This window comes from Caretta caretta, chromosome 4 (genome assembly GCF_965140235.1).
Source record: "Caretta caretta isolate rCarCar2 chromosome 4, rCarCar1.hap1, whole genome shotgun sequence".
Taxonomy (NCBI): domain Eukaryota; kingdom Metazoa; phylum Chordata; order Testudines; family Cheloniidae; genus Caretta; species Caretta caretta.
In genome coordinates this window covers 61,025,257-61,051,805 of record NC_134209.1, presented here as the reverse complement: position 1 = coordinate 61,051,805, position 26,549 = coordinate 61,025,257, and the positions used below count along the sequence as shown (strand labels likewise).

Here is a 26,549-nt window from a genome sequence, read left to right as displayed (position 1 = left end):
ATCCAGGGTTATTGGAATTTGAGGTAGCAGACCCTGGTTTTGATAACCTAGGGGCTGAGCATCTACACTCATTTGTAACCCCAGGTTAGGAATTATTGAACCCTGGGTCTCAAAATGAGGCTTCAGCGCCTACCCAGCATTTTGAAAACCCGAATCTAATTACCATCCCAAAATGTGTCCACTCTAGCCCTTTGTTCATGGTGCAGTTTGGGAAAACTTGACTTCACCAAACTTGACTGTTCAGAGGACAAAGGCAGTCAGCACGTGGAATTGTGAGATATTTTTGATGGACTCCTAGAACATGAGTCCAGTGGGGCTACATCTGCAATGCAAAGCAATAGGGCTAAATGCTGGGTCCCAGCTTGACTCAGGCTGGGATGTTCCACCCCTGTGGGATCGTGGGATCCTGAGACCCTGGGTCCAAGCCCTGGGTCAGCATGATTTGTGTGTAGAAGGAAGGGGGATTAGACTTGAGCCTGAGTTTGACCCCTGGGCTTACCCTGTGATGTAAACATATCACTAGAGTACTGTTCAGCTGGCCGTGGCTCACCAGAGAACCATGTGCTCTGCTCATGCCCCTACATTTTCCCCCCTGTGAAGGTGTGGGAAATTTAGAGCTGGCTATGGCAGCTTTATACCACTTGGATATTACTCTAAAACAGGAGATTCCCCAGCTGCCCATGTAAAGCAGCTTTAAGTCTGTAAATACTTAACTTGGGCCAAGAATCTGCCTTATTGTGTTGTTTTGTGACTTTTGCTACAGGTGTATATGCTGTTGGAGCCTTAAAGTATAATATATATATGTGTCTTTATGTCAAACCAAACCCACAATTTTAATCAGTTAAATCAGTTATCATATTCAAATTGATTATAGAAAGTTAGTCCCTTGAAATCTATTTGAACTATTTCTGTGAGTAGCTCAATCTATCTATATAGTTATGACAATTCACCTACATAAAATAAATGTAGGTCATTTGAAATCTGCCTGGCCTTAATGAGACTCACTTCCTCTCATGCAGCAAGCTAATCACAGTGCACATGCTTTATTTGATCTCACTTCCATACTTCCATAAAAATGGGCAAGGATCCAAATTCTAGTACAGACTGAGTTGGCTAAAAGCAATAATAATGCTAAGTCACTCTGAACCCAAAGTTTGTTTAAAATGTGTCAACATCCTGGTGATGTTACGAGAACTTTCATTATCGTCATAGCCTGTCCCACACCCAAATAAATATAAACTGTGCATGAGAATAAAGTCAAACCATCCTTGAATCAGGAATTCTCAGAAATAACTATGGGGGCGTACTTGTTATAACTTGTAGTTATCAGAACCACATTGCTGAAATTCTGTGTAGAGTTTTATTTCTGACTCCTATGGCTGTGAACGAATTGTTTGTGATTGTAGAAAGAACTAGCCACCCAATATGTATTTATGTTCTAAGGAGTGACTTCTAAGGAGTCAGAAAAGTTACACACACATTCCTCAGCTGTGCCCTTTTTCCTCTGAAAGTCTGCAGGGTTGTGAAAACCACAGACTAGTGGAGCAGCCACAAGAAAGAATAAACATTTCCTGCTCCCATATATCATTTCAGCCACAGTATTACAAATCCAAGCGACATTTCAATTCTGTGTGATAGGGATTAAACTGTGCTAGCAACGGTTATGTTTAAATGTGACTTTCACATGCACTTTCTCTAACCAGTGCATTCAGGGATATTTTCCCCTCCTCCCCCCCACCCCGAGAACCATGTTAGACCTGTGTTATAAAGCCATGTCAGGAAAAAATACTACTTTCTACACAGGTCAGGGAAATCATGCTAGTAACACCCACAATGTTTAAACATGGTGGTTGCTAACAGGGCTTAAACCATAGGTTGGACAATGGCATACTGCAACCTATTTAGAGCTACGGGATGCGCTAGTGGTAATTTTCCTACTTCTATCCGCACACAGTCAGCTACTATCCCTTGTTTGCAAGGGATACATTCTCTTTCTACCTATTACTGAAAGCAAGAGAAGTGCACAAGGTGTATGTACTTTGCCAACTTTTCTTCACATTTGCAATACAATGCAAAGTGTATTCTTACTTTGATCCTCTGCTCTCTTATTTGTGGCCTGCAGCTGTTAGCACAATCCACAGAAAAATGAGAGCATATAAATGTTCATTAAGCCACGGTATTTATTGCAGGCACAATTTAGGAAAACCAGGGATGTAAAAATTATAGTGGTGCAGCTAACATTCACTCTGTCTTTAAGAGAATTAAAAAGAGGTCTGTGTGAAAAAGATTAGGTAAGGCTCTGGAAGAGAGCACTGGAATTGAAGAAGGAAGTTGTGTGTGGATACTCAAAAGATCTGGTCTGATGGTTGATCTATAGCTGTACAAACAACCTGATGCAAACTTACTCCTGTGTAAATTAGAAGTAACTCAGTTGAAGTTAATAGAGTGACATGTAAATGAGAAGAGAATCAGGCCCTGAGTGTCTGCTAAGCCATTAAACCCACATGTATGAGGGTGGGTGCTTGAGCAGTAAATGTGTACAAGAAGCAACCCTCCCTTAACCAGCACAGAACCTTTGTTAACAAGATAGTTTTGGCATTTGCTTGCTGGCAGTTTGATCCAACACAATCTATGATATTGTGTCTGAGTCACAACACTGAGAAAATATTTTTCTTTTCAGAGATGCAGCTCCCTTGTGGAATTTAACAGACAATAATAACCTCTCAATAGAATTTTTAAATTGTCTCATAAAATTTTATGGCAGGGATAATAGCTATTACATTCTAAAGGATGGTTTAAATCCCATAGACAGACTATTCTTCTCTGTTTAAATTCTAGAGATTTTTACAGCAATTTCAATACAGTCTTGTTTAATTTCTGTTGGTTTCACCATTGTTATATTCTATAAGATCTCTCTGTGAAGATACTCTGGTAAGGATTGTTGAACAAGTTTAAATACAGAATTACCTAAACTTTCATCTATCCCCTGGACTGAACCAGACATTTACTGAACTTTGAATAAAAAGTATACTTAACTTTTTGTTTTGTTTGAATTTGCAAGCACTTTTGCACTTCCTGGTTTTGACCACAAGAGGAAATAAAAATACTATAATATTAATCTGTATGGGCTGGGCCTTACTCCAGGGGAATCAGATCAAAGGTATCCCTGGCCCTTAGCTCCTTATTGTTTGTAACTAGGTGATGGAAGCACAAATAGCTGTTTGAGCAGGTAGAAATGATATTTCCGGAAACAGAATTCCTGGAACTCCACTATGTAGGCAACATGACTACATCTAACCTAGAGTAACAGGGCAAACTGGTGTCAAAACCTGGGTTAATCCTAAGGCCTCTGGTTAACTTTCTCCCTTGTCTTAAAAAGAAGAAGAGGCATATCCCTTATTAAGCTGGTCTTGCATATATTGATGTGAGCTATCTCCTGCTCTTGAAATCACCTCACCCATCACTGTAATATGTACTTTCTTTCTGCACATTTCATTGTGCAATAAGTGCTCTCTCACTTTCTTTGGGGAATATTCCCCAGTGTTGAAAGGGACCTGAAGCTTTTGACCAGGACAGGAAGCAGAAATCATTTACAGAAGCCTATTTACAATTACAATTTAGCGACACAGCTTCATCCCGATTAAATACGCTAGGACTTTGATATAAGTGTTGGATATTTTTAGGATGCTTATCTGAATAAAGCAGAATCTCTGAACTTTGAAATTCTCTTGTGAAGAATGAGATGCATGCAAACGTTAAAATTCTATCCACATGAACTTCTATAAAGTTGGATTTAAATACCAGTTATTATCTGGTACCTGATCCAATTTGATTTAAAGAGAATGAATAAAGGACTGTGTCCATAAATCTCCAGTGCATGTCATTTCTGACTGTGCTACAACAGGTAAGTCATAAGTCAGCCCATGCTGATAAAAGTCATGATGATAGTTTAGTAGCACCTGAGCAAAGCATAAATGATTATGTACCCCTGAGAACCTCCACTATATTCAGACACTATGATTTTACACAGCTATGAAGGACACACCACAGTTAAATTTATCTCAGTTTTGTGATAATGAAGATGATCCTGTGTGAACATTGTTTATCCACTGGTGTAGATTAACCATCATTTCTTGATTCTTTCTGTTTACCTTAGCCCTGCTGCCACAGCAGTGATATCCTTGGCATTTGGACGCTATATTTTGGAACCATTTTTTATCCAATGTGAAATTCCAGACCTAGCAATTAAGCTTATTACAGCTGTTGGCATCAGTAAGTATCAAATTTAAGTTTTGGAGAAAGGTGAAGGTGATGTTAAAGTAGAAAATAATTAAAATAAGTCAGACATTGAATAGGTAGTGCCTTGATGTGAACCATTACAGAATTACTGTGCATTCTGGGGGTGGGTCTCTCAGTCGCTCCTCTTGGAACTGTTTCATGTTGTATAAATAATTAAATATTAATTGTATGCAGTGGTGTTGTAGCCATGTTGGTCCCAGGATATTGGAGAGACAAGGTGGAAGAGGTAATATCTTTTATTGGACCAACTTCTGTTGGTGAGTGAAACAAGCTTTCGAGCTCACACAGAGCTGTACTTCAGGTCTATTTATTAGCATATGGGAGATGCAGGTTCAAGTCTTGGGTAAGTGCCCTAACCATCAGGCTATAGCAGTGGTGGGCAAACTACGGCCCACGGGCCACATCTGCCCCACCAGCCGTTTTAATCCGCCCTTCAAGCTCCTGCTGGCGAGGAAAGTCTGGGGCTTGCCCTGTTCTGGCGCTCCAGCCTGGGTGCAATGTCAGTGGCTGCGCGGCTTCTGGAGGCAGCGGCATATCCCCCTCCAGCTTCTATGCAGAGGGTAGCGTGAGGGCTCCACTCTGCATGGTGCCCCCGCCCCAAGCGCCACCCCAGCAGCTCCCATTGGCCAGGAACCATGGCCAATGGGAGCTTCAGGGACGGCAGCTGTGGATGGTGCAGTGTGTAGCAGAGCTCCCTGGCCATGTCTCTGCATAGGAGCCAGAGGGGGGACATGCTGCTGCTGCTTCCGGGAGCTACTTGAGGTAAGCACCGCCCCGAGCCTGCAGCCCTGAGCCACACCCCTCCGTGCCCCAACCCCCTGTCACAGACCTGATCCCGCTCCTGCCCTCTCTCTGTCCACTGAATATTTAATTAATTACACAAACTGGAACAGCTGCAAGAGGAGAGATTGAGAAAGACTCACCCCAGAATACCCAGTAGCCTGGCAGTCAGGACAGAGCAGGGACTTGAAGCCTCATCAGAGGTGAGTGCCCTAACCAACCGGCTCTTCTGGGGAAGATCTCTCAAGCTCATTTTTCCTGGTGAAAAACTTTGGGACAAAACTGAAGCCTTTCAATATGGAACAGGACATTTTTTGAAATCTCAAAGTTTTTTGGGACAGGAAAAGCATTTCCTGCCCAGGTCTAGCCGGTATTTCAGTAAGCTATGAACCCAACCATCTCTTATCACAGTGGGTGCAGAGCAGTGCAGGTATTAATGCATAGCACTGACACAAACACAATAGGAACAGCCCCTCTTAGTCTTTTTTCCTATTGTTCAGCTGGCACATAGGTAGCCCCTACATTACAGTGTTCTGTTTACTTCTGGTGGAATGAGGTTGGCAGTTCCTTAGGAACAGTGCTCTTTTTAATTTGGGCAGCACATATATTTCAAACAATATAAAAGGAATGAAAAAGGAGTTCAGACAAAACAGTGTAAAAAGTCACACAGGAAGATACTTTTGTTTTGCACAGGTAATTGAATCCGATGACTTTTTATTTATATAGGGAGATAGATTGAACTTCCAGTCTCCAGTATAAAGAAACAAGTTATTTGTAGAAGTGTTTGTCCACCAGTATTAAAAAAAAATCAGTATCTGACCACATTTACTTCTATTTTAATTATGCAGAAACCATATGAGTAATTAAATCAAGGTCTTGAGTTTTTGAGGTTAATGACTTCTTTTATAATTACATCTGCCTAAAATATTTCAGGAAAAGATAAGGGTAAGACAGATGTTCAAGAACTTCAAGGTCACTGAGACAGAAGGAACATTATGGGGTGACTCCATTAAAGTGTTTTGTTAAGTGCCTGTAATTCTAGCACCAAGAATGAACAATTTAAAATCGTATTTTTATTACTTTTAATTTAATTGAAAATCTGTCTGATAAGCCAGGATTTCACAAAATAATTAAGCAAAGAAGCAGCGTGGCAGGAGGGTGGAGTTATCCTGAAATAATGACGCCCTGAGGGGAGTTTGGAGTCAACAGCAAATTGTTGCTATGGTGACCTGTGCAGAGCAGGTAGGATGAGTTACTGCCTCACTGAAACTAGAGATTCCTGGAGAAAGTCTTGTAAATATGACCAACAAAGATGTCAAGGGAAACACTGATGGATGGCGTTTAGTGTTTACTGTTCTGTAATGATGTAGCATTTTGTGTGTTGTATCAGATAGTGCACATATATCCAGGGATCTGAAAGTCTGACTGTGACTCTTATATGAGCAGAATTATCTAGTGTATTTATTATTAGTAGTCGTAGTAGTATGGTTGTATACAAAGTTCCCCATCCAGACTGGAGTCTTTGTTTCCTTTCGAGGGCTTGATATAGCCAAAGTCAAACTGCAAGTCAGCTACCTTATCTCTTGCCTTCTCACCCACTTCTGTGTCTCTTCTTTCTGTCTGCCGCCATGGCTGATTATGCAGAATGATAAGACTGCTCTTTGCAGCTCTCTGGCTCACCCAAGTTATCTTTATTATCTCTGTCAAGGTTCCTCCCCCACTCTGAACTCTAGGGTACAGATGTGGGGACCTGCATAAAAAAACCTCCTAAGCTTATCTTTACCAGCTTAGGTCAAAACTTCCCCAAGGTACAAAATATTCCCCCCGTTGTCCTTGGACTGGCCACTACCACCACCAAACTAATACTGGTTACTGGGGAAGAGCTGTTTGGACGCGTCTTTCCCCCCAAAATACTTCCCAAAACCCTGCACCCCACTTCCTGGACAAGGTTTGGTAAAAAGCCTCACCAATTTGCCTAGGTGACTACAGACCCAGACCCTTGGATCTTAAGAACAATGAACAATCCTCCCAACACTTGCACCCCCCCTTTCCTGGGAAATGTTGGATAAAAAGCCTCACCAATTTGCATAGGTGACCACAGACCCAAACCCTTGGATCTGAGAACAATGAAAAAGCATTCAGTTTTTTACAAGAAGACTTTTAATAAAAAATAGAAGTAAATAGAAATAAAGAAATCCCCCCTGTAAAATCAGGATGGTAGATATCTTACAGGGTAATTAGATTCAAAAACATAGAGAACCCCTCTAGGCAAAACCTTAAGTTACAAAAAAGATACACAGACAGAAATAGTTATTCTATTCAGCACAATTCTTTTCTCAGCCATTTAAAGAAATCATAATCTAACACATACCTAGCTAGATTACTTACTAAAAGTTCTAAGACTCCATTCCTGTTCTGTCCCTGGCAAGAGCAGCATACTTTGTTTCTCTCCCTCCTCCCAGCTTTTGAAAGTATCTTGTCTCCTCATTGGTCATTTTGGTCAGGTGCCAGCGAGGTTACCTTTAGCTTCTTAACCCTTTACAGGTGAGAGGAGCTTTCCCCTGGCCAGGAGGGATTTCAAAGGGGTTTACCCTTCCCTTTATATTTATGACAATCTCAGATGGGAATAAAATAATTGGAAGCATCATGGAACTATGTGTTAGTAATACGAGAGATTTTGTTCTGTAGCTTTACCATCTTGCTCTATGATCTTCTCAGCAAGCAAGATTTACAAGATGATAAGGGTTGGGCTGGATTAGTATTTGGATGGGAACATTCCCCGAAAAGTCCACAATTATGTTAATGGTTCAGAAAGTGAGGTAGTTCCCTTTAGAGCAGTACTAAAACTGTGTGCCTATATTGTGTTGGGGGCACCGTGCTGCTGCAGTTGCCATATTTCAGATGAGAGCTAAAGCTGAGCTCCTGGACAACGTATCAATTTTAAAATTCCATTATTTATTTATGTATTTATTTATTTTATAGCTCCAAAGAGCATGCTAGACACAAAATACCCCCTGTAGTCATACCAAACCTTAGCAATTTTGGGCATATTTTGGAAGCAAATTACTTGTATCTACCAACGTAATCAATTACTGCCCACCATTATCAGGCCTCTATGTGCAGGGCCAGCCTAAGGATTTTAGTGATGTTAGTGAAACAATTCTTTGGGAGAACACCGCAAATGTAACCAATTCATTATACATAAAAAGTGAACGTATGGGGGATAATCTTTAGATTCTTCTCTGGCTCTACCCCAGTCGTCTGCTACAGAAATGGAATCCAGCTGTCTCTTCCTTTCAAACTTAGCAATAATTTTATGTCAATTTGTGTTTTTCATGTTGACCTTTGCAAGGAGGAGGGCTAGAAACACACTTTTTCTTGTTAAATGAAAGCTGAGAGTCTCCTTCATGTTTGTATTTCCCCCAAATCACAGGTCCCTTGACTGCAGACTTTGCAGGGCCAAAAGGCCTACATTACATGCAGTTTCAATTCTAGCACAATCAGAGAGCGAGAAAATGCTATATACACACAGTGCGTAGTGGTCTGTGTGTGTGTGTGTATGTGTATGTATATATATAATGCATTCTTTGGGATAAATTACACTACATAAGTGTATTGAACTGTATTATTACTATGTAACCTGAGTAGAAATGGCACAGTTTATACTGTATATGCAATCACTTCACTTCGTCTCCATATCAGATGAGCAGGTAAAGAGGCTTCAGATATAGAAAGCTATGAGTCTGAGAACAGATCAATTGCTCATGTATGATTTAAGTGTTTTTAATTTGCTTATGTGTATTTTGGGGCTACTCCTAGTATTTGACACCCTAGAGAGGACTCAAATTTCCCTTGTCTTTGAGTTCTGCCCCATCATCAAATACCCCAGATATAGACCCCTTCCTAAACACTAGTAATATTGTTCTGGGAATGGCAGCCAATGGGAGCTGGGAGCTGCAGGGCTGGTGCCTCAAGGCAGGGACAGCACGCAGAGCCCCTGGCACCTCCGCCTAGGAGTTAGAGGGACATGCCAGCTGCTTTTGGGGAGCTCCCCCCCTGCCTCAGGTAAGCACCGCTCTGCACCCCAACCCCCAGCCCTGAGCCCCCATCCACATCCAAACTGCCCCAGCAGTGGCCGGTGTGACTGGCCCAGGGGTTGCCTGATCTACTTGGGCAGCCCTGGAGCCAGCTGGACTGGCCGCTGCAGAGGTCACGGAAAGACATAGAATCTGTGACTTCCGAGATCTCTGTGACAGACACGCAGCCTTGGTTATGACTAAATCAGTCCCTTTGGCAGATAAGCAGCTTAAATAAAGACTTTTCTTGGCTGGGCTGCTTTTGTATTCCAGATCAAGATTTAGGCCTTCTGTGCCTCCTTTTCAATTGGTGCACACAGATGTGCAAATAGCAACGTATTTAGGCTAATGTGGGCTGTTTCCTCTCACAAGCACTTAGGCCATAAAAGCCTGACAAGCTGGTGTAGCTGGCTCCCTTTTGTTCCCTACTCTCTCAGTGGAAAATAGACCAGGATCTAACTCTACTGCTGCTCTCCTGTTGGCTTTTATTATTTTATTGTACTTTTTATAGCGATGACAGTGTGAAGGATCAGATTGAGGCAAGCGATAGCTGACAAATGTCACCATCACATTTGATTGTATATTCATGCCATTTTTTTCACCCTCCATGGTCACCTACTGTGCCACAGGTGCCTGCTATACCCGGGCTGGCACTGCCTGCTTCTGCCATTCACTAGCATTACCTCGGTCCCGTAGCATAGCCTCTGCAAACAGTTTATGGTGGTGTTTCTCAAGGTGTCTATGCCCTATGAACTCCCAGGCCACAATTCATTGTCATGGTGGCAAAGGACAGCAGGATCAATGCATGGAAGCAAACCACTCTGATGCTGCATAATCACCCTTGTTACAGCTTCTATCTTGATAATTGGCACAGTTGTTATATCCTCTTCCACATCCTGCTCAGGTATTCCTTCATGGCTTCTATTCTCCACTATCTTCTCCCTTCTCTCCTCTAAAATCACACTGCTGTTATAAAACACAGGTACAAAAACCACAGGTAGACAGACTTGTGCTAGCTTTGCTAAACGTAGTATGCTAAAAATAGCAGTGTGGACATTGTGCCATGGGCAGCAGCTTGGACTGGTCACCTGAGCTCAGACCCAGGGGTCAGGTGGACTTGGGTGGCTAGTGCGAGCCAGTGCCTCAATGTCCGCACTGCTACTTTTAGTGTACTAGCTCAAGCAACGCTAGTGTGAGTCTGTCTGTCCATGCTGAGAATCGCACCTCCTCACTGCAGTATAGATGTACTGTTAGGCTCGTGCAGATTGCCACTGACTTCACTCAGGCTCTGCAGTAGCATAAGTATCTTCTGTGCCTGAACAGATCTGCTTGCAACACTGGAATCATGCATGTTCAGTCTTTAATTGCATTTTTTTCTCTCTCTCTCTCTTCCTGTTCAACTGCAAACCCACAACTAAGCAGCCACAAAGTAGCTAACTACCCCATTTCTGGTTTTGCCTTGGCTGAGATCACAAGAAACATCTGTGAGTTTCGAATGTGGCCACAAACAGAGGAGATTGTGTTCAAGAAAACACAACCCACCTACGAATTTATGGCTTGTGCATGAGCTAAACCAGGAGGTACGTCTACACTGCAATAAAAAATCTGCAGTATTGAGCCTCAGACCCTGTGTCAGCTGACTTGAGCTCATGGGGCTGGTGTCACAGGGCTATAACGTTGCAATGTAGATTTTCAGCCTTTAGCTGGAACCCAGGCTTGGAACCCCTCCTTGCTTGAGACCCCCCCAGTGAATGTCTGCACTGCAACTTTGTATCCCTGTGGCCCGAGCCCTGCAAGCCCAAGTCAGCTGACCTGGGCCAGCCACAGCCATACCACGGGTCTTTTATTGCAGTGTAGACATAACATGTGTGAATTGAAATTATCATTCTCTCAGCTCTAGTACTTACTAGCCGTTTGCTATCTGATAAAAATGTTACTTACTCTGTGCTGAGTTGTGGAACTGAATGTTCCTGGCATGGAACTTGAACTCTACATGAGCTGAACGTAAGGTTTACAATACTGAGCTGAACATTTCATCTTATATTTGTATTGTGCCCCCTGCCTGTGCTTTGTCTTGTGCAAGAGCCACAATACAAATATAAGCTGAAATTTCTAGAAAATATGAAATAAACCACTGAATAGCTCCTGGCATTGGATTTCTTAGTGACTTACACAGTGCAGGTATATTAGCTGTTTAAAATGTATTTTGGTGAATTTTCAATTAAATGCTTAAGGGTAGCTGCGAAAATTTACAATATAAAAGAGTATTTGATCAACAAACAAGTCAATCCAACATATGTAAGGATTTACGGCCTGATTCAGAACTCTGTTACTCCACTTTAGAACTGGAGGAACTTTTAACACTTAAATCAACTGAGTTATATCAGGTTTCAGAGTAGCAGCCGTGTTAGTCTGTATCCGCAAAAAAGAAAAGGAGTACTTGCGGATTTGTTAGTCCCTAAGGTGCCACAAGTACTCCTTTTCTTTTTGAGTTATATCAGTGACAAGTGTCACCGAGGTGAATCAGTCTCCCAGCACGTTATATGTGTTGCCAGGTCAATGTATGCACACAAGAATTATAAAGCAAAACACAAAATATTCTGACTACAAGGAGATTTTGCAGAAGTCAGACACTTTTGTTTTTGTGGTAACCCAGAAGAGACTATCTCAGTTCTGAAGTACAGTAAAACCCTGCTCCGTTTTGCTGGTTAAGCATCACCCGAAGCCCTAGAGCTGACTTGTAAAGACACATGATGAAACAGCAGTTCTAGCATCTGGAGAGTCTGTACAGGGCCAGACCTGCAGCACCTGCATTCATATTTGCTAAGCTCCAAGTTTCAGGCTCTGGATGGCCACTCCTGAGTTGTGATTTTATAAATCCAGTGGTGTGTGAGATATTTGGTAATCCAGATAAACCAGGGCTCCTAAGAAGGCTTTGAAGTAAGGAAGCATTCTGATGTAAAGCTGATTCATTAGGCCCTCTAAATGGAAACAGAGAGAGGATCAATTGATAGGCTTGCACTTTCTCATTAACCCCTTTCTCCAGCAAGGGATTAAAAACTGTATTCTTCTTTTGGCTAGCAATAGGTATTTGTACTCTATAATTATTCATTTACTAATACTGCTTTATCTCCTCTCTTCCTATGGGCATATCATTACATAAGCTAGAATAACTGGGATAGAATTAGATGCTTCATTGTTCATCTTCTGTGTCAGTCATTAAGAACCAGAATGTACTTGCCATGACGTGTTGTTCCTTGATTTTAGCAAAGCTTTTGACACGGTCTCCCACAGTATTCTTGACAGAAAGTTAAAGTATGGGCTGGATGAATGGACTATAAGGTGGATAGAAAGTTGACTAAATTGTCGGGCTCAACGGGTAGTGATCTATGGCTCCATGTTTATTTGGCAGCCAATATCAAGTGGAGTGCCCCAAGGGTCGGTCCTTGGGCCGGTTTTGTTCAATATCTTCATAAATGATCTGGAGGATGGTACGGATTGCACCCTCAGCAAGTCTGCAGATGACGCTAAACTGGGAGGAGAGGTAGATACACTGGAGGGTAGGGATAGGATACAGAGGGCCCTAGACAAATTAGAGGATTGCGCCAAAAGAAATCTGATGAGGTTCAACAAGGACAAGTGCAGAGTCCTGCACTTAGGACGGAAGAATCCCATGCACTGCTACAGACTAGGGACCGAATGGCTTGGCAACAGTTCTGCAGAAAAGGACCTAGGGGTTACAGTGGACGAGAAGCTGGATATGAGTCAACAGTGTGCCCTTGTTGCCAAGAAGGCCAATGGCATTTTGGGATGTATATGTAGGGGCATTGCCAGCAGATTGAGGGACGTGATCGTTCCCCTCTAGTCGACATTGGTGAAGCCTCATCTGGAGTACTGTGTCCAGTTTTGGGCTCCACACTACAAGAAGGATGTGGAATAATTGGAAAGAGTCCAGCGAAGGACTTATGAACACATGAACACATGAACACATGACTTATGAGGAGAGGCTGAGGGAACTGGGATTGTTTAGTCTGCGGAAGAGAAGATTGAGGGGGGATTTGATACTGCTTTCAACTACCTGAAAGGGGGTTCCAAAGAGGATGGATCTAGACTGTTCTCAGTGGTAGCTGATGACAGAACAAGGAGTAATGGTCTCAAGTTGCAGTGGGGGAGGTTTAGGTTGGATATTAGGAAAAACTTTTTCACTAGGAGGGTGGTGAAACACTGGAATGCATTACCTAGGGAGGTGGTGGAATCTCCTTCCTTTGAAGTTTTTAAGGTCAGGCTTGACAAAGCCCTGGCTGGGATGATTTAGTTGGGGATTGGTCCTGCTTTGAGCAGGGGGTTGGACTAGATGACCTCCTGAGGTCCCTTCCAACCCTGATATTCTATGGTGGGTAGGGCACACAATTGGGGGTGAGGATGAAAGGATCCTTCCTTCCCCTTCTTCTGTCTTTGCATATGAGCTGGACACAGGCCCAAACTTGGCATTGCAAGGCCTCTGTGCGCCTAGCACCACCAACAGTGCTAGAATTCCCAAAGATGGCTGGGAAGTTCTTTGCATCCTAATCCCTTTGTGTCTGTTGTAATATGGTCCTAAAAGAGGATAAATAGTGAGAAGAAGAGTAAGTGGAAATAAAGGCAGAGATGAAGCAAGGGGCAAATTTATGCAGGGCCTAAGTGAGAGTGAGAAGCCTTCATTTTATTATTAATTAATGTTTTAAAAATGCAAATCTACAATCAAGCCAACATTAACACTGAGGCCCAGAGCGATGGGATGTGCAATTAATTTTTTAATCAAAAGCAGTGTTATATCAGCCCATCCATTACCAACAGTTAACAATTCTGACACTGAGTAAGTGACGAGCTATAATTTGAGGTGGAAAGAGCTAGGCAGATAGTGAAGAGATTGATGGTTGGAGCAGTGGGACAGAAAGATGGGTTCAGCAGAGGCATTTAGCGTAGGATGGGGAGGGGAAAGGTGAGGCGGTAACAGAGGGAAAAAGTTATTAGGATGTTTCTGTTTTCTTTCATGTGTAAGAACCCATTGTTCAGCGTTGTTCAGTTTCTAGTTTACGATGCCATCAGTGGGATAAGCACTTCTGTTTAACTTTCCCCTCTTCTTCTCTTGCAGCAGTGATAATGGTCCTGAATAGCATGAGTGTCAGTTGGAGTGCTCGCATCCAGATTTTCCTTACCTTTTGCAAGCTCATAGCAATTTTGATAATTATAGTCCCTGGAGTTATGCAGCTAATTAAAGGTATGAACTGAAAAGTAAATGCTTTTTAAATTATTTTTCTCTTCCTTCCCCCACCCTCACTGCCACCAAATAGTGCCTATACCAGCAAAATCTCTTAATTAGTCTCTGCTTGTTTAACTTGAGCTCTGTACTGTCATGCAATTGATTGGAAGTGGAACTACACTGGGATGAACTGGTATTTACAGCAGCATGCCAATGAGAGTATTGAGTCGAGATCCAGCATGTTAAATTAAGAAGCACAGAATTGCTCCTTTCAGTATCCAAACTTCTATTTGAAGTGAAAACTCTCTGTAGAAAGGACAGAATCAGTTTTAATGGCAGATGGGCATGTCTTGTTCCTCTAAATGTTTTAATAAATTGGACATTAAGAATCGTCTGGCCTAGATAATTTGTTTTTAACTGCATTAACGCTTAGCCCTGTTCACTACTATATTATGAATTAGCAACAGGAATGTTCAGGGTTCATAATTTTCACAACGTTATGAGCATATCAAAATGTGCACTGTAGCTCCCAAATGTTAAAATACTTGTGTTTAAAATATTGTGGTGATTATTCATTGAATCTGCATGGGAGAAAGATGTTGTTCCTGATGTTGGCCTTTGCAGATATTTAAACTAGCAGACCTGCCCATATGTGATTGTATTTGATGCTCATGTACATGCACGTTACTGATACCAAGTGAAAGAATAAATATAAAACCAAGACAGCAGGGCTAATACAAACCCAGTGAAGGAAATCTGAAGAGTTCACAAGTCTCTCCATATTGTCATTGTTTACATGTTACAGTAACAAAGCTCATAAAAGTCATTCAGAGTAGGGGAGACAGAAGAGCTGTTGATTTTAATAAGCTCATTGGTAGATCCTATCTGGCAAGAATTTCATATGCTATCAGTTCAGGAGGATACTTTTACAATATTCTGCATAGCCTCAAACCTGAGTCAAAACCACAGTATGTCTGTCCATCATATCTGTCATGGCATCTCATGTATTCTCTTGTGGCTGTATAGTCCAATTTGTGAGGAGCAAGGTCTTGAGCAGATCTAGGAATGCTGCTGAAAAACTTGGCATGATGCTTGGCCCTTTTTTCAATCTGCTTTTCACATCTGTCTTTCTCAGAATGTTTACAATATTTTTTGATAGTTACTCTCCATTCAGGTGTGTCGTTGGCTGTGTCTTCGAAGTCATCCATATTTACCTACCTATGAGTTCATATTCTGCTTAAGGTCATCTTTGAAGCATTTATGTTGACTGCCTTTCCTATACTTTCCTAGTTCCAGCTCACCATAAAGAACTCTTTTGGGGGAATCTGTTACCACCCATTCTGATAATGTGACCCGCCCATCCTAGCTGAGCTTTCATAATCATTACTTTGATGCTATTTGTTTCGTCTCTCTCAAGGATGTTGATATTTGACACTTTGTCTTGCCAGCAGAACTACAGAATAGAACAAAGACAATGCATGTAAAAGCTTCCAAGTTGCTTGATGTGTCTGTAGTAAACTGTCCATGTTTCACATCCATATAAAAGGGTGCTATCTCTGCAGAATTGTATATCAGTTCTGGCAACAGTTTGAAGGTAGGCTGGTTGAGTACACTATGGGAAAGTCTTCCAAAAGACTGGCTTGCCTTTGTATTCTGTTTGATATTTCTTGACCCAGGGAACGATCGTCTGAGATACTACTGCCAAGATATGTAAAGTTACTGCCATTCTTTAGTTTTGTACCAGTGATGCTGATGTTTGGCTTAGTGGTTGATGGGGCTGTTTGGAAGAGGACTTCATTTTTTTCCAGGCTGATGATGTGTCCAAACTGTTTAGTTGCTTCTGAGAACCTCTCAAGGATGAGCTGGAGGTCACTTTCACTGTGACTAAGTAGAGCACAAACATCTGCAAAAGAGAGCTTCACAAATGAGTTCCTCAAGGGCTTTTGTCTTTGCAGCAAGTTTTCAGAGATTGAAGAGTTCTCCATCAGTTATGTACCTTATGTATATGCCTTTTTGACAGCTATCATTTGCATAATTCAGAATGGCTACAAAGAAGAGACCACAGAGTACTGGTGCCAGTATGCAGCTGTGTTTCACCCTGTTAGATATGGGGAATGATTTAGAGAGGTCACCATCTGAGAGTTCTTGATCAGACATGTCTTCATGGAATTGACATATGGTGTTAATGAATTGGGCAGCCAAACTTTTCTAGAACTTTCCAGAGGCCATTTCTGTTCACACTGTCAAGCACTATTTTTAGATCTATGAAGACAACATACAGTTCCATGTTTTGTTGAATGCATTTTTCCTGAATCTCTCTCACAACAAAAATCATGTCTATGGTGCACTGACCCAACCTAAATCCTCATTTGGTCTCTGATGGAAGCTTCTCTGACACTATTTCGACAAGCTGATGGAGCAAAATGAGAGCTGATGATATAATGCTATCAGTTTTTTTCTTTGAGTTTTCCCTTAGTTTTTCTTGATGAAATGGATGTCTCAACTTTGCTATATTCAGTTGTGGTTTGATCTATTCCGTATTGTTTCAATGAGGGGCAATAATGTGTAAATTGAAAATGGTTCTGATCATACTGTGGTCAGTCCAACAGTTTGCTCCTCACATTGCTGTGGTGATTTTGATATCCCTGATGACTCTGCCATGTAATGACATAGTCAGTCAGGTGCTTGGACCTTGGATGCATCAACAAAGTTTCATATTTGTCAGCTTGCCTGAAGATTGTGTCCATAATAACAAACTCATGTTCAGTACACTTGCTGAGGAGACCACACTTGTTAATTTTTCTCTTTTCCAACTCTGGCATTAAGGTCTACCAGACGTATGAGTTTGTCTTCACTGGATATAAATTTGGTTATGTCATCCAAATCAGAATAGAACTGTTCTTTTAATTATTCATGGCTGGAGCACAAGCACTGATAAGAGTCACAATATCATGAATTTCCAACAGAAAATTGTAGAGTAATTAGGTGGGTTTTTTTGCCCACAGGTAAATATCTCAGTGATTTCAGGAGGCTATATTTAATGGCAAAACCAGCACCATCAATTGGCATCTTCTGCTGGTTTCCCTTTTCAAAAAAAGCTGTAGCCACCTTCTAGTTCATTATGGAGCCTTCATCTTCAGGTTTGGTTTTGCTGAGGGCAGCTATGTTGTTGCTATTTCTAGCAGGTTTTCTTGCAAGTAATGCTGTACGTCTTTCAAATCTTGATGGGCTATCTTTGTCCATTAGGGTCTGTATGTTCCATGTAACCACAGAGAGAGCTCTTGTTTTGTAGGAAAAACAAGAGAGATGTTACTGAACATCCTTGCTCCCCAGGATTCAAGGCTGAGCAACCAAAGTCCCAGGTCACCTGTGTAAAAGTTTGTGATTGTGACTCCAAGTGTTCAGCTACACCTGACACTTCACCACTCACCCATCGTTGGAGACTTTTTTTCTTAATGATTTGTGAGGTTTTTTAGGTGAGAAGTCTGTTGCATATGGGCAATCACACTCTTTGGGCTGCTGAAGTTGGAGAACAGTGACACAAAAGGTCACGATGACTGGGAACTACATAAGATGCAGGGGATAGTCATTGACCTCTTTTGTGCTTTATCAGGACTTATGTATTTCACAATACAATGATGCAGTGCCTTTTTAGAGGTTGGACCTAGAGGTTTCCTCCACTTGGTGCACCAAAGCAGATTTAACATGTTGAGGGTCATCAACACAGTAGTCATTCTATAAAGAACTTGATCCTGAATCCTGGGCAGCAAAAATGTTCAGCAATGCCCCAGGTCAATGAGAAGCTCTTTTACAGGACAGCAGTGCTCACCCGAGCAAGTGAAAGGGCTAGGAAAGGTGCTCTAATCATTGCCTGCCCAAATGTAATCTGAACAATTCATCACAACTGGTGGATCATTCGTAAAACAGTCATTCTATAAGAGCTCAACAACACTGTTCCCCTCCACCACAAACACACACCCTCACAGAGCAGTGGATTCAGATTTTCTCAGGGCCATAGATGGCTCACTTTTTTAAAATTCTCTTTAGCCAGTGACTGTCTCTTAAACAAAAGTTTCCCACTCTAGGTCTCTGTCTAATCACTAGACAGATTCCTGATCTCATGTGTTTTGTTTTCTTCTTCACAGCTGCTCCTCCTCCTTCCTCTCACTTTCACATTAAAAAATACTCATCTCTTAATATCCTTGTAGCGGACCAAATCCTGAGCTCCTCGCTCAGGGCTAGATCCAATTACCCTTACTTATGTTGAGTAGAACCATTGATTTCCCCATGTGACCCACCCCCATCATTGGCTTCCCATGGTGCTTTTGTCTTGTGTGTCAAACCAGCTATGCTAAACTGTGTCCCCCGAATCACTCCTTCTGTCCACGCTATCCTCTCACAGCCCCACGACCTTCTCCCTCCCTATGCTGTTAGTTAGGCTATCCATAGAATAAGGTACTTCTCATTGTGAGTGAGGCTGGCAGAATCTTGCTTTCAATTTTTTTCAGTCATTACTCAGGCAAAACTCACATCAGCTTCAGTGATGTAATGGAATGCTAATTATTAAATTATTATACCATGTACTGTATTATACCATTCAGCCACTAGGTGGCGCTGTGTGAGAAAATACGTTATTTAAAGCTATCCTCAGCCATACCTGACAGAGTATTAAAGTATAAACACATCTAGTGTGTATAAGCAAGCGCTGTAGCCAGTCCATATCTGCGACAGGAACATGACAAGTGAGGAGTTTGAAATGAATAAAGACAGAGTGAAAACTGAGTAAGGAGTTCAGGATTTGTCCCTTTGATAATTAGGAAACTGAACAGAATACTGCGTAGGCTTACAACTTCCTAGAAAATGTAGCACATAACAATGCGCTAGAGCTACACTGAACCTGGTAACATTATAGCAGAGAATGAGAGTAATTCTCCTTGAGGGGAATTGCACAGATACACACATAAAGCTTGCTATTAGTTACAGCACACATTTGCAGTGCCAGTTTCCCCCAGCAGATTCGGTTACAATATTCCTGTCCCGATAGGATCGATGGATCTATAAGCAAACCTTTCTTTCTGTGTGCAAACTCTTCACCGCATCTTCCAAATGTGAATGTTTGTGAAGTGGGGAGTAGCAAAACCCTGCATTCCTGAGATATGAATGTACATGTGCCTACAGGGAAGAACTTGTTTTGTCAATTTCTCCCCTTCCCTATTATCTTTTTAAAATGAGCAGAAGTACATTCAAAACAATCTGTACAGGAAATTGAGTAGGGAAAATCTTTAGAACAATCTGTGGAAAAATATGAGCACACAGCCTATTACGATATGTCTGTAGTCACCTCCTGGGTACTATTTTCAATATGTTTACCCGCAAGTGTTTGGATAAATAGCTGTATAATTCTTGCTTAGTATAATGTGACTCATGGTTATGAATATTATGTGGTAGAAATCTACTGGATGCTAATAGCTTAAATGCTGGACAGATTTTAGCTATCAATTCAGTTTTCCAAAAAATGCTGTTTATAAGTGAAATGCTGGCAGTGTTCTTTGTGATTTAAATTTTAACATATAATTACAGAGAATAATTAGGAAAAATTAAGAGCCTAATTCTGTTCTCATTTGTGTTAGTGTAAATCAGGAATAGCTCCACTGAAGTGAGTGCAGTTAAGGCACTGTGAGTGCACTCAGAATCAAGCCCAAGAAAGAAAATAGAATAAACACAGAAGATCAAATTCTGATGTTACATGACTGTGTGGACCTCCCATTGAAGCCTCTGAAAGCCTCCTGCAGCCAGTGGCAGAATTTGGCCTGAGCCAGACATTTCAAATCCAGAATTTGAACCTTCTCTTTCCCCCAAGTGTCAGCTCGGGGGAACTGCAACCAGATAGCAATTTATGCTGACTCCTGTGTACTTATCAACCCCAAATTACCCACATTCAAAATCTAATTGGCTACAGAAAATAAATAGGCCTAAATTATACAAATAACTAACAATTGGACATAAAAATTAATTACACATCAACTATACAACTAGGACAACCACATAAACAATGTAGCCCACCCTAATTGGTTGGTCTGTTCTAAAACACGGCCGTTAGACCAGATAAAAAGGATGAAGGCACGGGACTGTGTGTGTGTGTGTGTGTATTTTCGGTCATAAGGAAAACCTGACCCACACCCCCTGAACCGAAGGGACGTGCTCTTCTCAACTGTCTGTACCCGGCCAGTGCAGAAAACGGCCGACTGAAGGGTAACATATTTTTGGATGAATGCAGGGTAAGTCTACGGAGTAATAGAAGTCTGGTCTCTCAAGCCAAATTGATCACAGTCGTATCAATACTGTAGTATAAAATCAATAGTAGGTGGCTAATGCATAATAGCTTTGGATGCATTTGTGCTTGTCTTTTAAGTAACCCAAGCAGATGCCGTAGTGCTGTCGTTCATTAGCTCCTTATACGTATAGTTGTGTTGCCTTTAAAATATTTTGTCACCAGGAATATAAAACTGGTGTGTCATAAATATAAAGGGAAGGATAAACACCTTTAAAATCCCTCCTGGCCAGAGGAAAAACCCTTTCACCTGTAAAGGGTTAAGAAGCTAGGACAACCTCACTGGCACCTGACCAAAATGACCAATGAGGAGACAAGATGCTTTCAAAAGCTGGGGGGAGGGAAAAACAAAGCCTCTCTCTCTGTCTGTGTGATGCTTTTGCCGGGGACAGAACAGGAATGGAGTCTTAGATTAGTAAGTAATCTAGCTAGATATGCGTTAGATTCTGATTACTTTAAATGGCTGAGAAAAGAAGCTGTGCTGAATGGAATGTAGATTCCTGTTTTTGTGTCTTTTTGTAACTTAAGGTTTTGCCTAGAGGGATTCTCTATGTTTTGAATCTGATTACCCTGTAAGGTATTTACCATCCTGATTTTACAGAGGTGATTCTTTTTACTTTTTCTTCTATTAAAATTCTTTTTTTAAGAATCTGAATGCTTTTTCATAGTTCTTAAGATCCAAGGGTTTGGGTCTGTGTTCACCTATGCAAATTGGTGAGGATTTTTATCAAACCTTCCCCAGGAAGGGGGGTATAAGATTTGGGAGGATTTTGGGGGGAAAGACATTTCCAAACAGGCTCTTTCCCAATTATATCCCTTAGATGCTGGGTGGTGGCAGCAATAAGTCCAAGGGCAAAAGGTAAAATAGTTTGTACCTTGGGGAAGTTTTAACCTAAGCTGGTAAAAGTAAGCTTAGGAGGTTTTCATGCAGGTCCCCATATCTGTACCCCAGCGTTCAGAGTGGGGAAGGAACCCTGACATGGTGAATAAGAGCTTTACTTATGCTTCTCTTCAGGGCTTTTATTATAACCTGCCAGGACCAGCATATGTAAAGTTACTGTTCAGGAACTCGCAAATTGTCCACAATATTACATGTACTTGCGCTTGTCTTCAATATAATCTGCCTTTTGTATTAATCCTTATTCAGTGCTGGTCTTTGGTTTTCCTTTTCTTGTTTTGCTTATGCTGTTGTTATAGTCAAAAATCATTCAAAGCCTTTCTTAAAGAATAATTAGTAGTTCTTACTTATTTTATATGGACACCACTTAACCTCATTACATCTGTGTTGGGTGGTGGGAAGTAGCAGACACCCCGGGGTAAAATAGGGCCCCAAGGCGTGCCTCCTTCCAGATAGTCCCATTGATGTCAACAGCAGAATCTGAAGTCAGTTGAACTATCTGGGTGAGTAACTTCTCCATGATGTGATTTTTTTTTTTGAAGAGGGAAAGGGAGAGTAGATGGTCACAATGCAGTAGTCATGGGTAATTTTTTTTATTGTCTAGTGAATATTTCAGAGGTTATATTTAAGTATCATTTCTATTTCTATTGCAGGAGAAACACAGCACTTTAAAGATGCATTTGCAGGGAATGATGCCAGTGTTATGGGATTACCTCTTGCTTTTTATTCAGGAATGTATGCCTATTCAGGCTGGTAAGTAGTCCAAAGATGTCCACTTGTATTATAGATTGTATGCTGTAACAAAGCCATGTATCTAAGTGTAAAAAATGACTGACATGTCCTGTATCATGGAATCATAGAAGATTAGGGTTGGAAGAGACCTCAGGAGGTCATCTAGTCCAACCCCCTGCTCAAAGCAAGACCAACCCCAATTAAAACATCTCAGCCAGGGCTTTGTCAAGCAAGGCCTTAAAAATCTCTAAATATGGAGATACCACCACCTCCCTTGGTAACCCATTCCAGTGCTTCACCACCCTTCTGGTGAAATAGTTTTCCCTAATATACAACCTAGACCTCCCCCATGGCAACTTGAAACCTTTGCTTCTTGTTCTGTCATCAGCTAACACTGAGAACAGCCTAGCTCCATCCTCTTTGGAACCCCCCTTCAGGTAGTTGAAGGCTGCTATCAAATCCCCATCACTCTTCTCTTCTGCAGACTAAATTAGCCCAGTTCCCTCAGCCATTCTTCATAAGTAACGTGCCCCTGCCCCTAATAATTTTCATAGTCCTCCGCTGGACTCTCTCCAATTTGTCCACATCCTTTCTGAAATGGGGGGCCCAATACTGGACACGATACTCTAGATGTGGCCTCACCAGTGCCGAATAGAGGGGAATAATCACTTCCCTTGGTCTGCTGGCAATGTTCCTACGAATGCAGCCCAATATGCCATTAGCCTTCTTGGCAACAAGGGCACACTGTCCACTCATATCCAACTTCTCATCCACTGTAATCCCCAGGCCCTTTTCTGCAGAACTGCCGCTTACCCAGTCAGTCCCCAGCTTGTAGCAGTGCATGGGATTCTTCCATGCTAAGTGCAGGACTCTGCACTTGTTCTTGTTGAACCTAATCAGATTATTTTTGGCCCAATCCTTCAATTTGTCTAGGTCACTCTGGACCCTATTCCTACCCTCCAGTGTATCTACCTCTTCCCCCCAGCTTAGTGTCATCCGCAAACTTGCTGAGCGTGCAATCCATCCCAACATCCAGATCATTAATGAAGATGTTGAACAAAACCGGTCCCAGGACCGACTCCTGGGGCACTCCACTGGATGCTGGCTGCGAACTAGACCTGGAGCCATTGATCACTACCCGTTGACCCCGATGATCTAGCCAGCTTTCAATCCACCTTATAATCCATTCATCCAATCCATACATCTTTATCTTACTGGCAAGAATACTGTGGCAGACCGTATCAAAAGCTTTACTAAAGTCACATCCACCACTTTCCCCATCCCACAGAGCTAGTTAACTCATCATAGAAGGCAGTCAGGTTGGTCAGGCATGACTTGTCCTTGGTGAATCCATGTTGACTGTTCCTGATCACCTTCCTCTCCTCCAAGTGCTTCAAAATGGATTCCTTGAGGACCTGCTCCATGATTTTTCCGGGGACTGAGGTGAGGCTTACCAGTTTGTAGTTCCCTGGATTCTCCTTCTTCTCTTTTTTAAAGATGGCCACTATATTTGCCTTTTTACAATCGTCTGGGACCTCCCTCGATCGCCATTTCAAAGATAAAGGCCAATGGCTCTGCAATCACATCAGCCAACTCCCTCAGCACTCTAGGATGCATTGCATCTGGTCCCATGGACTTGTGCATGTCCAGCTTTTCTAAATAGTCCTTAACCTGTTCTTTCACCACTGAGGCTGCTCAGCTCCTCCCCACACTGTGCTGCCCAGTGCAGCAATCTGGGAGCTGACCTTGTCTGTGAAGACTGAAGCAAATAAAAGCATTGAGTACTTCAGCTTTTTCTGCATCATCTTTCAGTAGGTTGCCTCCCCCATTTAGTAAGGGTCCCACACTTTCCTTGATTTTCTTCTTGTTGGTAACATACCCGTGGAAACCTTTCTTGTTACCCTTCACATCCCTTGCTAGCTGCAACTCCAATTGTGCTTTGTCCTTCCTGATTACACCCCTGCATGCTTGAGCAACATTTTTATACTCCTCCCTAGTCATCTGTCCAAGTTTCCACTTCTCGTAAGTTTCCTTTTTGTGTTTAAGCTCGCTGAAGATTCCTCTGTTAAGCCAAATTGGTCGCCTGCCATATTAGCTATTCTTTCTGCACATTAGGATGGTTTGTACCTGTGCTCTCAATAAGGCTTCTTTAAAATACAGCCAGCTCTCCTGGACTCCTTTCCTCCTCACATTAGCCTCTCAGGGGATCATGCCCATCAGTTCCCTGACGGAGTCAAAGTCTGCTTTTCTGAAGTCCAGGGTCCTGGACTCTCTGCTGCTCTCCTTTCTTCCTTTTGTTGGGATCCTGAATTCAACCACCTCATGTATATCTTAGTTTGAATTACGTGATGTATTAAGAGACAGATTCTGCTGGTTTTACTTATGTTCAGTAGTTACTCTGTGGGTAGCCCCATCAAGGAAAGAGAGTATTTTTGCAGAGTAAGGTAAGCATGGACGAATCTGGCTCAAAATAATTATTGATTTACATTTTTGGCCTCAGGATAGAGCTGAAGTGAACAAGGAGGACTATACTTTAATTCTCATAATCCATTTTAATTAAAAGCAAAGCAGGAAAAAACATTCCCTTTGTTAAATATATGGGTAATTGCATGCACAAATACTGTTTTATATGGGCAGTTAAACAATTTGCAAGAGGAATTGTGTTTCCTGTGGACCTCGGTCTCTACTTTTAAGAAAATGTAGCCCAAAAGACAAGTAAAAACTGAGTGCTTAGAAGGGTATATTAATAACTTTAGCTAGGTCACAAAGTAGTGATATAAGACCATTTTGCACTTGTTGACTAGCACCTTATATCATTTTAGTGGGAGTAAAGTACTAGTCGGTGTGAACTATGGTATCAGAATCTGGCTCAAAGTATCTTACTCAGAACTTTCCTCCAAGTTCTCTCTCTCTCCGTGTCACTAATGACACTATTGTAGGCTGGAAACAGGTTGGTGTTTTTAGCTTCTTCCTTATAATTTATTTATGCTCTATAGGTGTTCCACATTGTGCAATGTCCATATACTGTGCAGCTGGAGTTTAAAACGTACTGCGATGCACAGACAGGGTTTATTTTGAGAACTGTTTGGAAGCCTTTTTTCCCCCTTTACACACTGCTCACAGGCACCAAAACACTTTGCCTTATACAGAGGATGAGGCTTGAATGATAAGGGTTTGGTTCTTTTTGGAGGTGGGAGGGGTGGCAATGGGTAGAGTCAGATATTTGAATTCTCTGCCAGCCTGTAACTCCCCTTTTGTAGAAGGGCATTACAAACATGCCCAGCGAATTACTGAACAAAACACATTCAATTGTGTGGGGGGCACCCTAGAGAATCCACAGGTTCAGAAAATAGAGCTGGCATTTTGAAAGCTGAAAGAAATCTTCCTGATTATATGAAATCTCTCTTCCCTCCCCCCTCTTCTTTCTTTCTCTCATTTACCTGTGAAATGGACTCTGGCTTAAAATACTCCCCTTAATGATAATTTTTGTTTTATTGCTACTTTTGAAAACCCCTTGTTTGGACATTACTCACCCTTGAGGCTGTAAAATAGGTTTTAAAAATATTATCTTTATACCTCTTAGACCTAGGTACCTCCCTTTCCCAACCAAAACACTGAGCTCCTCAAAACGTACATTTAAAATAAAAGTAATCACTTTTTGCCTTGCCTTTCCCAGCTACCGACTTTTAATCCTAGGTCCTTATTTGCCATTTACAAAATTAGTAAAGAGAATCAGATCTAACTTTTGCCAGTGCTTCTTCCAAGCTACCTCTCTCTCTTTGTCACTAGCTCAAACTGATAGCTTTAGAGCAGAACAGACCAGAGCACTAAGAGGTATGTCACACACTAGCCTTGCTGGGTTAGTCACATGTGGCTAATTTAATCCAATAAAATAACTGTGAAGAAGCAGGGCAAAATTTGGTGTTGTGACCATAGGTGCTGACTCCGTAGGTGCTCCATGGCTGGAGCACCATGGGGAAAAATTGGTGTGTGCTCTGCACCCACCAGCAGCTCCCTGCCCCACCCAAGCTCACCTCCGCCTCCCCCCATGAGCACGACTTCCCCGCTTCTCCTCCCAGTGCTTGCCGCCGCGAAATAGCTGTTTCACGATGTAACAAGCTGTGGGAGGGAGGGGAGGAGGAGCGGGGAGAAGGTGGGGGAGAGGCAGGGGCAGGACGGGGATTTGGGGAA

General features: G+C 42.0%; 1 protein-coding gene across 1 annotated transcript in view; it reads left to right on the top strand.

The window, feature by feature from the left end:
• The window catches only part of SLC7A11 (solute carrier family 7 member 11), an 81,260-nt gene that overhangs the window by 4,305 nt on the left and 50,406 nt on the right, over positions 1-26,549 (top strand). Inside the window, exons 3-5 of the mRNA XM_075127648.1 lie at positions 4,157-4,272; positions 14,290-14,415; positions 22,280-22,379. Of these exons, the coding sequence (XP_074983749.1) occupies positions 4,157-4,272; positions 14,290-14,415; positions 22,280-22,379 (342 nt within the window). The remainder of the gene's footprint in view (positions 1-4,156; positions 4,273-14,289; positions 14,416-22,279; positions 22,380-26,549) is intronic.